The sequence below is a fragment of the Chlorocebus sabaeus genome, chromosome 20, assembly GCF_047675955.1.
Source record: "Chlorocebus sabaeus isolate Y175 chromosome 20, mChlSab1.0.hap1, whole genome shotgun sequence".
NCBI lineage: Eukaryota > Metazoa > Chordata > Mammalia > Primates > Cercopithecidae > Chlorocebus > Chlorocebus sabaeus.
The window spans coordinates 117,317,787-117,332,930 of NC_132923.1; the positions used below are offsets into that span (position 1 = coordinate 117,317,787).

The 15,144-nt window shown below is 55.1% G+C and overlaps 1 protein-coding gene across 1 annotated transcript; it reads right to left on the reverse strand.

Moving 5' to 3' along the window:
• Positions 1-25: 25 nt before the first annotated feature.
• Positions 26-14,919, reverse strand: HTR6 (5-hydroxytryptamine receptor 6). Its single transcript, XM_007980250.3, has 3 exons — positions 13,323-14,919; positions 2,348-2,506; positions 26-2,158 (listed from the first exon to the last, which is right to left on the reverse strand). Exons 1-3 carry the CDS (start codon positions 14,034-14,036, stop codon positions 1,709-1,711), a joined length of 1,323 nt encoding a protein of 440 aa, XP_007978441.1. The 5' UTR covers positions 14,037-14,919; the 3' UTR covers positions 26-1,708.
• Between the last annotated feature and the right edge of the window lie 225 nt (positions 14,920-15,144).

Below are 15,144 nucleotides of genomic sequence, written 5' to 3' on the forward strand. Positions count from 1 at the left end.
TGGACCAGAACCCAGGACACCTACACCCAGGCCTCCTCCCACTACACCAGCTGCTTCTCAAGCCCCGAGTGGCCCCTCAGTTGAATCCAGTCCACACCACAGCCACGACCTTCAGCTAGAGTTTATTGAGAGTCCCCTTGGGCAGGCCTGGGAGATAGAGGAAGCCCCACAAGCACCATGGCCCTTCAGTGGCCCGTGGCCGGAGCCAGAGTTGTGTCTCATCAGCACCAAGGAGAGGGCCAGGCCAGGTATGGAGGACTCCCTGGGAGTTTGTGTTGATGGAACTTGGGGGAGGCAGGGCTGAAAAAGGACCTATGGCAGGTAAACCGTGGCAACCAAGAGTTCCCCAGCCCCCTGCCCCCAGAAACCAAGGCCCCTGTGCCAGAGTCCACCTGCCTGCCTCGTGGGCCCCGCCCACACCAGGGACAGCTCTTCTTCGACTCTGCTCTGTTGACCCAAGTAGCTACCATTCCCGTTTCTCTCACTGACCCCAGGGAAGGCCAGAGGGAGGTGGGCAAGGGGCTGGGTTTATCCCCATCAGTTGTTCCCTTCTAGGTCCAAGGACCCCCCAGGATCGAGGTAAACCAGTCCTGAGGCTGAAAAAGAAACTGCCACTTGCCCCTTTTGCCCCCAGGAGAGGCAGTGCAGCAGCTTGGGAGCTGGGAGGATCCCTGAGAGATGGGGTCCCCACCCAGGAGCCAGAACAGGGAGTTGGGGAACCAGAGTCAGGCTGTGGGAGGCCAGGCCGGGGCTGAAGATGGGGAGGCAAATGGAAAGAGAACAATGGGAACAAAGAGCCCTTCCTGACGCACAGCCAGAGAGGCCAGGGGGCGGGGTAGCCGGGGGTCGTAGCAACAGAACGTATCACTTCACTGACCAGGTACTGGGTGCTGGGCCCACATTATCTTAATTCTCAAGACAACCCTGCAAGATAGGCATCATTTCTCTATCTTACAGATGGGATAACCGAGACTCAGAGAGGTTAAGTAACTCGTGTCTGGCCCCAGAGCTCATAGGTGGTAGGGCAGAGGCCCACATGTGTGTCTGCCTGCCTCCCAGGTGCAGCTGCTGCCACATATATACCAGGGTGGGGGGACTGGCAGGTCCAAAAACCCTCCAGCAAATCATTCTCAGGGTTAAAGACCATCTAAGGCAGCACATCTCAGACTGTAACGGGCATGTGATTCACCTGGGATCTTGGTAACACGCAGTTCTGACTCAGCAGGTCTGGGCAGGGGCAGAAATGTGCATTTTTCACAAACCCCCAAAGGTGATGGCAATGCTGATTGTCCATGGACTACACTGTGAGTAGCGAGGGGTTCAGCCCAGCATTAATCCACGCCTGCAGGTGGGGGCGTTCCCTGCCGTCCAGCCTGACAGAATGGGCCAAGGCCATGATTGTTTACATCCTAACCTGGACTAAGACGTCCTTCTCCCCAACATCCGAAGTCCTCCAGCCCATCCTCTGCACACACAAGTTACACTCGACGGTGGAGCATCCTTCAGAACACGGTATCTGAGTCAGCTATGATCCCTGCAGGTAAGGGGCCTGGAGATGGCAGCAGGGACCGGCTCTGCGCACCCCCCTGGAGCTCAGAGGGCTCCTCGGAGACTTGCAGCCTCCTGGTCTTAGCCAAGAGCTGGCCCAAGGCCTCAGGGTGTGGGTTCTGCTCATTCCAGCTCCCCACTGGCCAGCCCCAAGCCCGGGTCAGTTCGTTGGGGTGCCGAGTGGATGCAGCCGCAACTTGGGCTCTGCGGGGTCGATGTTGAAGAAGTTGACAGCAGTAGCGGCCCTGGTGGGCAGCGGGGGATCCCGGGTGGCCTCGCCAGGAAGCAGCAGCTGGGCCGTGAGCTGCAGGCCTGAAGAGCCGCCCGAGCCTGCGTCTGAGTCCGAGTCTGAGTCCGGCGGCAGGGGCAGCGGCAGTACCTGCTGTAGACTAAGGCCGGGCCGGGGGCCGCTGTGAGAGGTGCGCAGTGATGGTGAGGCCAGGCTGGCCTGGCGCTCCCAGGGACAGCGTGGACATGGCAGGAACCTGCCCAGCGCCCGCTTGAAGTCCCGCATGAAGAGTGGGTAGATGATGGGGTTCATGGTGCTGTTACAGTAACCCAGCCACGTGAGGGCATCGAAGAGGCCCGGGGAGATGCAGTCGCACACGGCCTGAGGGGAGGGGATGCGTCATGCCTGGTCCCAGGGCAGGGACCCAGGCCACCCTTCCCAGCTCGGATGGAGCAGACACACACATGCACCACGAGAGGCAGCCTGCCCTCCCCTGTCCCCATGCCTGGACTGGGATCCAGGACCTCTCATGCAAGGGCTGGACTCACCTGCCCCCTGCCGTGGCATTACCTGAACTATATTGGCCACAAAGAAGGGCAACCAGGTCACAAAGAACATGCCCAGCAGGATGCCTAGTGTCAGGCTGGCCTTCAGGGCCTTCCTGCTATGCTTCGTAGCTAGACGCCTGCTGTCAGCAGACTCCACCCCTGGGCGTGGGGTCCTGGGCACCTGCGGAAAGGAAGGCCACATGAGTCAATTGAGGAAGGGCCCCCATCTGACCCTGATCCTAGCCACAGACTGAGCTTCAATCCTGATTCTAGACTGAGCCCTAGTGCCAGGATTAAACTGAGCCCTGTTCCTTGACTGAGTCCCAGCTGGAGTCCTAGACCGAGCCCTGACCCTGACTCCAGGCCAAGCCCTGACATCAGCAATAAACTAAGCCCTGACCTTGGTCCCCAACTGAAGTCTGACACCTACCATGAAGCCCTACATAACCAAGTTCTCAAACCAAGCCTCAACCGTGGACCTAGACTGAGCCCTGACCCTGACCCAGAATTTCATAAGGAGCTCTAGGAAGTGCAATGAGACAGAAGAATACCTGAAACACAAAGCAGATGGTTCAGAACAACCATCCCTGCAAAGACAATATGTGAAACAGGCCAACACACACATTACAATGTGCCCAGCACCTTCCAAAGCCTTTAGTGCTACAGAAATCAATTGCAATTGACCGGGTGCAGTGGCTCATGCCTGTAATCCTAGCACTTTGGGAGGCCGAGGCAGGCAGATCACTTGAGGTCAGGCATTTGAGACCAGCCTGGCCAACTGGGTGAAACCTTGCCTCTACTAAAAATACAAAAATTAGCCAGGCATGGTGGCAGGCACCTGTAATCCCAGCTACTCAGGAGGCTGAGGCAGGAGAATTGTTTGAACCCGGGAGGCGGAAGTTGCAATGAACCAAGGTCGTATCACTGTACTCCAAGCCTGGGTGACAGAGCGAGACTCCATCACACACAGACACACACACACACACACACACACACACAAATCAATTGCAGTTGAACAGTACTTGAAAAAGAGGACCTATTACTGTCCAGTTTGGCAATTGCTTTGTATGTGGATTCTCTTCATATTTGGGAGCAATAGTCTTGCCTGGGTAATTACTCTTGAGCCCCACAAAATAGAAAGGCTTTTTTGAGAATGTGTGCACAAAGCCAATAAGTTTGCAGCTAAATCTCTTGTTAGTTTCCTAAGGATGCTGGTGACCTTGGCATTTTACAGCTCAATTATACTGCGAACTGGCAGGCATCTCCATTCTCAAAAGTGGACAGGAAGACGATGAGGGGGTAGGAAGAAGGAGAAGAAATAAGCTACTTCCCAGCAGCTACTAAAAGGAAGGCATAGGCCCGAGGAGGTTAGAATTCGACTTTGCCAACTGGCCCCTGCAGTCCCAACGGGCTCTCTGAGCTGGATGATTCTTCAGCTCAGCACTGCTCTTTACTTGTTAAACTTCCTGTGCCCTTTGAAAAGCTAACAAAATCTACACACACACACACACACACACAAAAACACCTCTCCCCAGAAAATAAAAGACTTATAAATTTTTATACACACACACACACAAGAAAACAACATTCCACACTTTCAGAAGGTTCAGAGATGACCTTGAAGTCTCTAGGTTTTCACCAGAAACCCCAAGGAGTCCGTGAAAGCTGGGATGTGAAACCCTCCTCTAAAACGTGTGTTTTTGTAATCAATGTGGATTTTCATATATTAGATTTACACAAAATGAGGCCCACCTCTATTTACTATTTAATGCCCGTGGGCGGTGGTGTGCACAATTCATCATGAGCTACGCAAAGGGTGTGCGTGCTGTCTGGGAACACATCTGGGCTTTGACAGCCGGGGGTTTTCCTGGCACTGGGATTTGCCCAGTTCCTAAATTGCACGAGAGCCCTGCTGAGTTCTCGAGGCCAGAGGTGGGTCGGATGTGGGGAGATGAGAAGGTCAGAAGGAGGCAGGAGCGGAGCTAGATTCCCAGGCAGCCTTCCACAGATGGAAAGGCAGAGGAGGCAAAGCCAAGATGTGTCAACTCCAGGGAGCACCAAAGTCAACACCCCACCCCATTCTGCTGCGCATGCCTTCTCCTCCAGCCCCTGCTCTTTCTAGGCCTCCAGAGTTGGTGTCTTGTCCATGGTGCTGAAACCCCAACTACATGCGGGCTTTTCATAGGAGCTGGAATTCTAATTCTGAAATGGCAAGGAGGTCGCTGGGGCAGGGAGACGAAGCACATTGTAATTCCCATCCCTCAACATGTTTCTTCACATGAAAACTGGTTGTACAAATATCAAGGTTATACAAATTCACAACAGAGGCCTTGGTTTCTCCCTTCTGTCTTGGTGTTGTACAGAGGCAAAAGCTGGGCTTTTAAGACAGGTGATCTGGCTTCAAATCATGCCTCTACCACTTACTCGCTCTGTGATCTTGAGAGAGCCTCTGTTTCCACATCTGTAAAATGGGAGAAATGATACTCAGCTTACGACGTCACTGTGAAGCTATGGATAATAAATGCATGCACAGTGTCTGACGTTGAGTAGGTGCTAAATACCTGGTAGCCATGTTAATGTTTCAGTGTTGCGAGATTAGGGTGATTTTGAGCACTGTTGGGGACCCTGTCCTTCTGCCAGCAGCTCTGACCTCCCCAAAGCAGCACAGACGCCAAGACAAATGCTCTGACTCACCACGCTGCAGCTCAGACGCTATGGCGAGAGGATGCTCTCCTCCGCCTCCACCCCATCCTACACAAGTTCTGCTCCAAAGTCATTCCAAGTTAGCGAGGGAGTAAAAGAGGGTCTTACCCTCCTCCCTCCTCTTCTAGTTTTCCCTCCTCCAGAGTGGACTCTATATGGCTTTTGTAACCACACCATGGTCAGCCTGGAGGAAGAGGCTCCTGCTTCCCCAAAAGAATCTCCTAAGACCTGCCACACCTTCAAATTGCTGCCATCAATGGGAATAGACGGCATGGAGAGGGAGGAGACACTGTCTCATCCAGGCATCACTCCGACCCTTAGTGACCTGGGGAGGGCAGGGGACAGGAGGCAGCCTTGATCTTATCAGAGCTCTAGGGCATGGGGGAAACTGAGGCACTAGGGGGAATATCTCAGGTCAATCACTGTGAGAAGGAGCTCCAGAGAATGGGGTGAAGATGAACTGAGATTCCCTTTCTGGTCTCCCTGGGAACAAATCCAGATTTTTCTTTCTCCTCTGCTTTCCGGAGAGTTGACTCAAGAACACAGGCAAGAGGAAAGAGAGAAGGAAACTGAGACTCAGAAAGGGTAGAGTGTCCTCTGCCCTTCCTAAGGTCACACTATGCCAGCACAAGGCCTCCTAACAAAACCTGAATGGCCCCAAATCAGCATTAGCATCTCCATTTCTCGAGCACTTACTACACATCGGCATTTGATAGTCATTAGGTTGTTCAGTCTTTATGAGAGATAGGCATTGTCATCCCCATTTTGCAGATAAGACCACTGAGGCTCGGAAAGGCAAAATGACTTGCCAGAAGTCACACAGCAGGTAAGAGTTGAGTTGGGGAATCCGTCATTTCTGGCCCCAGGAACTCCACTCTGCCCACTTCACCAAGCTGCCTCCACCTTTGGAGATGGCATCCATGGGCCCAGTCAGGGTGGGGTTACAGAAACCCCACCACTGTCACCAAGAGGTCCTCATGGAGCAGAAGTCAATGGCAGTCACCAGTCCACACCACGGCATCTGACTGATGCCGGCATCACTCTTCCGGATTCTCTCAATTAAATTTTTTTACCATCATCTGATCATAGTGTGAGAGTTATAAGACAGACTCTGGAGCCAGACTGCCTGGTTTCAAATCCTGGCTCTGTTACAACCTAGCAGAGTGACCTTAAGCAAGCTATGCTTCCACTTTCTGTTCTGTAAAATGGCATTATAACAGCATCTGCCTCATAGGATTATAATAAGGATAAAATAAAATAATACACAGAAAGTTAGAACAGTGCCGGCACATAGGAAGCCCCATAGAAGTGTTAGCTATTGTCGTTATTATTAGTCTCTGGCTCAGCTGTTTGATAACGGTGGTGCTGGTGCTGGTGACAACAGTGATGTTTTTCCCTAGAAAGGGTCAAAGTGGTGAGCTCCCCAGACACATATATTTTACCAACAACGGAAAAGAGAGGCACGAATAACTGTTGTTGTTGTTTTAAAGATGGGGTCTTGGCCGGGCGCGGTGGCTCAAGCCTGTAATCCCAGCACTTGGGGAGGCTGAGACGGGCGGATCACAAGGTCAGGAGGTCGAGACCATCCTGGTAACACGGTGAAACCCCGTCTCTACTTAAAAAAATACAAAAAACTAGCCGGGCGAGGTGGTGGGCGCCTGTAGTCCCAGCTACTCGGGAGGCTGAGGCAGGAGAATGGCGTGAACCCGGGAGGCGGAGCTTGCAGTGAGCTGAGATCTGGCCACTGCACCCAGCCTGGGTGACAGAGCAAGACTCCGTCTCAAAAAAAAAAAAAAAACGATGGGGTCTTGCTCTATTGCCTGGGCTGGAATGCAGTGGCATGATCATACCTCACTTCAGCCTCAAACTCCTGGGCTCAAGCAATCCTCTCACCTCAGCCTCCTCGAATAGCTGTAACTACAGGCCACCAGGCCTGGCTAATTTTTTACATATATTTTTAGAGACAGGAGCTCGCTATGTTGCCCAGGCTGGTCTCAAACTCCTGGCTTCAAAGGAGCCTTGGACTCCCAAAGTGTTGGGATTACAGTTGTGAGTCACTGCTTAACTGAAATTTGTTGAGCACTTACTATGTGCCGGGTAGTTTGTGTATATTATCTAATTGAATATTTAAACAGCCTTGTGTGATAGATGTCATGACCCCTGGAGCGTAAGGAGGTAAAATGCCTTGCCCAAGGTCATCCAGCTATGAGAGAAAAGAGACAGGGCTTGAACCCTGACCAGCTAGACCCCCAGACTCTTGCTCCAGCCCTGGCTGCACCAGGCTGCCTGGCTCTGAGCAGCAGCCAATCCTGCCATGCTCAGCAGTGTCACTCTGCCAGTCTGTCCCTGGCTGCGCCCCCTCCTCCCCCTCACAGATATTTCTGTGATCACAGCCTCCTCTGAGGAGGAGGAAAGACAGAGATGGAAGGGAAGATGGATCACTAAGACAGAATGATGCTTAGTTGGGTGAGGAAGGGTGAAAAAAGGAAGGGGAGGAGGAAAAGCAGGAGAAATTGATGGGAGAGGAGAAGGGGGAGGGGAAGACAGGGGCACACAGAAGGAAGACATGGGGACTGAAGGAGAGAAGGGTGGGTGGGAGTGGGGAGGAAGGTGAGGTGTAGAGATGGGATGAGGTTATGGGCCACAGAGACCCAGAAATCCTGCCAGGAAGAGGAAGAGGCTGGGCCTCTCCTATTGGGCTCTCCCTCAAGCCGATGGCCCATGCTGCGTCTCTGAAACTGTCCCTAACACCCTGGACCCTCCACAATCTCCCAAGGATGGCTCAGTGCCACCCACATCCAGGCTCCCACCTTCCACCCTGCTGCTCCCAACGCACACACTCCCCTGCATTGGCAGCATCTCACTCCGCCCCATGGCTCTTCCTCCATCCCCAGCCCACACTCCCAGCCCCAGTGCTAAGCAGGACCCCTTCCTCCCAGCCCTGAGGTGGTGGGAAGACCTGGTGGAAATGACTAAGCCAACCAGTGGCCTTTTAAAAGCCCGTTTCCATAAACAGACATATGGAGAGGGGATGAAATGCTCAAGGCTGACCAGTTCCCATGTTCTGATCCCAGAGGAACTGGGGCCTTGAGACCTATGCCCAGCTCCTTTCCCTCTGCAGGGAAGCTAGAGACTGGAATGGGGCAGGAAGCCAAGGCTAAGTGGGGCTGGGCATAGGAAAAGGGAAGGGGTCCAAGGCACCCACATCTGATTCATTCTCATCACTTCCTTTAGGTCCAAACATTGAGGGGGCCTCCACCTCCAGGCCCGCTCTGGTGGGAAGAAAGGGGCGGTGACCCAGGAGAGCCAAGTAGAGGCAGCATCCCGGATGCAAGTTCCCAAAATGCAGGCTGTTCACCAGGCAATCGGGAAAATGACCTGCAGGAGGCTTGCTTAGGAGCCGAGTAGATTTGAAAGCAGGAACAGAGGCAGAGTTTGGGTTTTCCAGAAAGCAGGGGGATTAGAACAGACACATTTCTGGCTTGAGCAGCCCCTGAGTCACTCTGCCTTAGAAGTAAGGCGCTGGCCTGAACAACCCATGAAGACCCCTCCAGCCTTTCACTTTGGGGCTTGGTGTGAGTTCTTTGCTTTCATCTTCAAACATATACAGTGAATAATAGATTTTGAATGTTTGCCGGGGGAGGCACCCCTTCTATAAGCTCCATAATCCTCATCGTGATACAGTTTGATGATTAATGTCTGTACCCCTAACTAGAACAGATTTCAAGAGGGCAGGCACTGTCGGTCTCGTTCACCACCATATCCACAGCCTAGAACATCTGCTGCGCAAAGCAGACGTCAATACATGTCACCAAGCAAATGAATTCACACGATAAAAAGCTCAGGATCATGACACTCAAGAAGTAACTCTGAAAGGCATGAGAAAACAGGCAACCACAGGAACAGGGGTGGAATCCCAGGCTCCCTGAAGCACTGTGTTCACTGCATTCCTTCCATAAATACATACTGAGCACCCACGATGTGCCAGGTGGCCCTAAGTCCTGGGACCATGGTGGAAAACAGGCCAGGCACGGTGGTTCACGCCTGTAATCCTAGCACTTTGGGAAGCCAAGGTGGGTGGATTGCCTGAGCTCAGGAGTTCAAGACCAGCCTGGGCAACACCATGAAACCCCGTCTCTACTAAAATACAAAAAAGTAGCCCGGTGTGGAGATGTGCACCTGTAGTCCCAGCTACTCGGGAGGCTGAGGCAGGAGAGTTGCTTGAACCCGGGGGGCGGAAGTTGCAGTGGGCCAAGATCACATCACTGCACTCCAGCCTGGGCGACAGAGTGAGACTCCATCTCCAAAAGAAAAGAAAACAGAAAAACAAGTTCCCCACCCTCACAGAGCTTAAATTCTAGAAGAAGGAAATAAACAGTAAATAAACAAAAATGGGTAGGTATAGAACACGTCGGGGGGTAGGAGGTGCTGCTGAGAGAAATAACTAAGGAAATGAGGACTGGAGAGGACCTGGGGAGGGTGGCAGGTGCTACTCTTGAGAGAGGGATTAGGGGAGGCAATTCAACAGAGGCTGGAAGGAAGTGATGGAAATTAGGGGGAGAACAGGGTGGAGACCTGAAGAAAGGGCGCTCCAACAGAAGGAACCGCAAGTGAGGCAGAATGGGCTTGGTGTGTTCAAGGAACAGCAAGGATGCCAGTATGACTGAAAGAGAAGAAACAAACGGGATTACAGAAGGAGAGGAGACCAGACAGGGTCAGAGGCCAGGTGATGTGAGACACAAGGCCATCAGAGCAGAGGAATGACGCGGCAGGAACTGCGTTGTAAAGGGATCATTGGAGCCACTGTGGAAGGTTGAAAGAGAGCAAGAATGGAATCAGGAAGTCAGGGCCAGGCTCAGTGGCTCACACCTGTAATCCCAGAACTTTGGGAGGCCGAGGGTAGCAGATCACCTGAGGTCAGGAGTTCGAGACCAGCCTGGCCAACATGGTGAAACCCTGTCTCTACTAAAAATACGAAAATTAGTTGGGCGTGGTGGCACATGCTTGTAAGCAGCCCAGGTAGGAAGTCATCAGCCTGTGGGTGGCATTTTCAGTTATGAAACAAGATGAGGTCACTAATGGAGGAAATGTGGAAAAAGGACGAGATGCTCTGAGGACTGAGGCCCAGGGATGCCATGGCTGGGGTGGATCAGGAGGACCCAACAGAGGAGACCAGAAGGCACAGAGAAGAAAAGGGGCAAGGTGTGGGGTCCCCGAGCAAAGCATTTGAAGAGCATCAGTGCCCACAGGCAGCACACCAGCACAGTGTGACGGTACCAACCAGATCTGAGCTTAAACCCCACTTACCAACTGTGCAATCTTGGGCAAGTCACCTCTCTCTCTCTGAGCCTCAGTTTCCCCACCTGTCTAACAAGGGTGCGGGTAGTACTTGACTCCTTGGGTGTTTGGGGGGATTAATAAGCTTAGCTCGGTACCTGGTACACGGTGAGTGCCCACAGATTGTGGGGCTGCAGCTGTTAGCACCTGGGAGACTCCTGCCCAGGTTCCAAGACCACAGACTCAGGTTCGATCCTAGTACCAGCCAGTGAGATGCATGGAAAGAAAATCTGTGTGGTACCGGCACCACTGAAACTAGGAATCCTGATCTCTCCTGCCCCAACCTCACCCAGACCAGCCAACTTCTCACATCCTTAGTCACAAGAGCAGAGCTTCCTGCACTGTGGGAATGGAGATGATTTTAGATGGTAAAGGAACACCCCATAGAATGAGTGAATCACAGAGTGAGCACGTCAGCCCATTACAGCTCTCTTCCAGCTCTTCTAGGTGCCATCAAGAGAAAGTCCCAGGTTGATGCTACCATGTTTGTGATACCTTCTAGCACGCTACAAAGAGAAAGCAGGCCCTAGGCTCATCACCTCAACCACACCAAGCTGTATTTTAGTGATAGAGCTGGGGCTTCTTCAACTTCACTGAAGCGGTGTTTGTGATCGCCTTCTGTTTATGGCAAGGGACACAGATTTTCCATTTCTAGAGGAGATAACGAAGTTTTCTTTCTAAACAAATTCATAGAAGCAAAAAGATAAAAGAGATGATTTAAAGAAAATGCTAAGAATGCCAGGCACCGGGGCACGCACCTGCAATTCCAGCTACTCAGGAGGCTGAAGCGGGAGCTCGAGGCCAGCCTGGGCAACATAGTGAGACCCTGTGTCTAATAAATAAAATGCTAAATGCATGTGAATTAAGTGGCTTGAGGTGTGGAGGTGGTGGTGGAAGAGGCATTAAGGAAGATATCCCCAGGCAGTTCTTGAATGCCTGAAGCTTGTGAAATGCTCCTTTTCAAGAACCCAGGGACTCCTGTAACCCTAGCACTTCGGGAGGCTGAGACAGGAGGATCGCTTGAGCCCAAGAGTTCAGTGAGTTTTGAGCGTGCCAGTGCATTCCAGCTCTCCAGGCTAGAATGAGCCAGGATAAATTCTAGGCTGCAGTGAGCTATAATCACGCCACTGCATTCCAGCCCTCTAGCCTGGGTGACAGAGCAAGACCCTGTCTCTTAAAAAACAACAATAACAACAACAAAAAAACAAGAATCCAGGGTATATGGCCCAGGGCAGCCATCCCCCCCTGAAGAAGCAAGTCAGAGTCCCAGCCACCTGCCAAGACTCAAGAATATTCTGCAGGGAGCATGGATAGGGGGAAGGAGCAGGGCCGCAGCCAGGACTCCCAGTCCATGTGGGGCCCTGTCCCCACCAGGTGATGGGCAGGGGCAGCTTTGGGCCTCACCACCAGGGTGGGACAGACAAGCTTGTCCGGGGGACTGCCAACGAGGGTGTTAGCCTTTCACCCCTCTGCCAAGTCCCCATGTGCCCAGTGACCTCCAAGGCAACTCACACCCTCCTAGAGCTTTCGCCACCCAAGGCTACACCAAAAGAGCCCAGCTTGGACTTTCCTCAAACCTGCGACCTAAGTCACTGGGTCTCAGGCCTAGTCTGTCTACACTCCCACCCCTTCCCCGAGGGTGGACAATAGGAGTCAGGTGCACTGCGGCCTGGATGGCAAGAGCTAGCACTCACTTACAGACAATGCAAGGCCTTGAGCTAAGAGCACCTAACCCATTCTGAGGCACCGAAATGAGATAGGACCTACTATGCACAGTGGGGATCAAAACTGACCTCAATCAGGAGTTAAAGACCAGCCTGGCCAATATGGTGAAATCCCGTCTCTACTAAAAATACAAAAGTTAGCCTGGCGTGGTGGTGGGTGCCTGTAATCCCAGCTACTCAGGAGGCTGAGGCAGAAGAATAGCTTAAACCCGCAAGGTGGAGGTTTCAGTGAGCCAAGATCGCACCACTGCACTCCAGCCTGGGCGACAGAGTGAAACTCCGTCTCAAAAAAAAAACAAAAACAAAACAAAAAAACTGACCTTGATATGTGTGACCCTCCTGGAGCTTATATTCAAGTCAGGGAGGCAGAATGAACAAGTCATTCTTATGACTTGTTCTTATGGAGAATAACAGGGGAGTGTGGATGGGCCTGCAGACAGGGTAGTCAAAGATGTCCCCTGGGAAGAGGGCAGCCGGGGGAAGAACATTCCAGGCACAGGGAACAGCAAGTGCAAAGACCTGGGCACAGAAGTAAGCCCAGTGCCTTCTAGAAGCATGAGAAAGGCTACAGGGCTATTGTAGAGTAAGAGAGAGGGAGAGTGGAGGTGACACTGGAGAGGTTCGCAGTGCAGGATCCTGAGACCAGATCCTGAGACAGGTGTTCTTTATCTGGAGCACAATGGGGAGGCTGAAGTCTGAAGCAGGGGAGCGACATGATCACTTCTTTTTAATTGCTCCGGTTTCTATGCAGAAGATGGAGAGTAGTGGGTCTGCAGCAGAAGCAGTGGAGCCAGTAGAAGTCTACGCAGCCTCCCCAGTAAGAAGTGGCAGTGGAGATGGCACCTGTTTAGAGGCAGCACCAACAGGCCTCGCTAATGAATGGCATGAGGGTGAGGGAGAAAAGTATTTCTAAGTTCCTGGCATGTGATGCCGAAATGGTGCCATTTGCCATGATGGGGAAGACCAGGGAGGCAAAGATGGGGAGAGTTGGGCCACCATAAATTCGCTGTTGTACATGGTGCCTGGGAGAAGCCTGCCGCCTATTCTGACGGAGCTGTCCTGTGGTGGGTGGGTCAGGCATTGGGTCTGAAGTTCAGAAGAAAGGTGGGCGCTCACAACTGCCACCCAGGGCCATGAGCAAATGTGTGCTAAGTGGGGATGCCCAGGGGGTTCCCAGGGGCTGCTCATTCCTCTCCATCCCACAGCTCAGGTCTCCCTGCACAGCCCGGGTACCTGCAGTGTCTCCGAGGCCTGGCTGGCCATGCCGGTGGTGAGGGAGGCCACCTGCACGGCTTGCTTGCGGGCAGCCAGCAGGATCCTGCAGTAGGTGAAGCATATGGCACCCGAGGGCAGGAAGAAGGTGAGGCCCGACGCCACAAGGACGAAGGGCAGGCTGGCCAGCAGGCGGCACTGGCCCGGGACTGGGGGCCGTGCGTGGCCCAGCTCGTGCCAGCCCAGCAGCAGGGGCAGGAAGGAGGCGAGTGCGGCGAGGCTCCAGGCGCCCAGGACTAGCGCCAGGGCACGCGGGGGCGTCATGCGCAGCTTGTAGCGCAGCGGCGAGAGGATGAGCAGGTAGCGGTCCAGGCTGATGAGGCAGAGGTTGAGGATGGAGGCACTGCAGCACATTACGTCGAAGGCGGTCCAGAGCAGGCAGAGGCTGCGCGCCAGCACCCAGCGCCCGTATAGCGCGTTCAGCATGGCCGGCGGCATCACCACCAGCCCCACCATCAGATCGGACGTGAAGAGCGACACCAGGAAGAAGTTGGACGTGTTGCGCAGCGCGGGCTGAGTGCAGATGAGCACGATCAGCAGCGAGTTGGCCGCCGCCGTCAGCGCGATGACCACGCACAGCGCGGCCGCCACCCAGCCGCTGCCCCCCGGGGCCGACGGCGGCCCCGCCCCCCAGGCCGGGGTGCTATTGGCGGTGGGGCCCGGCTCTGGGACCATGGGGACCGGGGATGGAGGGTAAGGGCGTGATAGGGTGGTGGGAAGGCAGGTGAGGGCCCCGGCGAAGAGCAGGCTGGACGGGCACCGTCGGCGAGAGCAGACGGCGACTCACCACGCCCCCCGGGGGAGGCGAGTGGGGAGACATGGGCGGGGGCACTGGGTCGCGCTAGGTCAGGGGGCAGCGACCACAAGAGGACGCAGAGTGGCTATTTGGGCGCCCTCGGGAACGGGGCAAGGACACCTGGAGCAAACGGGTTGGAAGTTTGGGGAGGGGCACCCGATGAGCCGAGGCCCCTAAAGGAAGCGGCGGGAAGTCAAGCAGATGTCGGATGGGCGCCCCGGGATGGGAGCAGAGAGTCCTGGAGGGGGCGGGCGGCAAGATAGGGGAGGGGCGTCCGGTCGGGGCAGAGCTCGGGGAAGTGGGAGCGCAAGGAGGTGGGCGCGGGGGGTGAATGCGCGCTTTCGGGCCGGAGCAGGCTCCCCGCGGCCGGTGGGCGTGTGGGGTGCCAGCGTGGGGTCTGCAGGGCGGGGGCCTAGGGGCCGGAGCAAAGCCCCCCGGGGAAAGGCAGGTCTCAGCTGGCGCGGAGGCACCGGGATCGGGCGCACACTGCGCGGGGGTTCGCCAGGACCTCCAGGCCCCGCGGGAAGCGGAGGGCAGCGGCCGCGCGGCTCCCCCTCCCCACCCGGCCGCAGGGTCGCCTCCGCCTCCCGCCCGCACTGGTACCTGGGGCGCTCTGGCTTCTCCGCCGCCTGCGACTGCGGCAAGCGCCGCGGGGCTGCGAGAGGAAGAGGCGGCCGCGGGCCGGGCGGGCGGCGGGCCCGGGTCTCCCGAACCCGGGAGGCGCCGCGAGGGGCCCTCACGCGCGGAGCAGCGGCTGGGTGCAGCCTGGAGCGCGCGGTCTCCGCGCCGCGGAGCGTGCGTCCCGCCTCACGGTGGGCGGGGAGAGCCGAGCCCTGGCCCTGCAGGCGGGCGGGGGTCCCGGCACCCCGGGCCTGTGGGCCGAAGATCCGAGCGCCCCAGCTGCGCGGGGTCACCTTCCGGGCTGTGGCAGCCCCCGCACTCCCAGATGCCCCTCCCAACCCACACGGGGCGGCGGCGCAGGCGGAA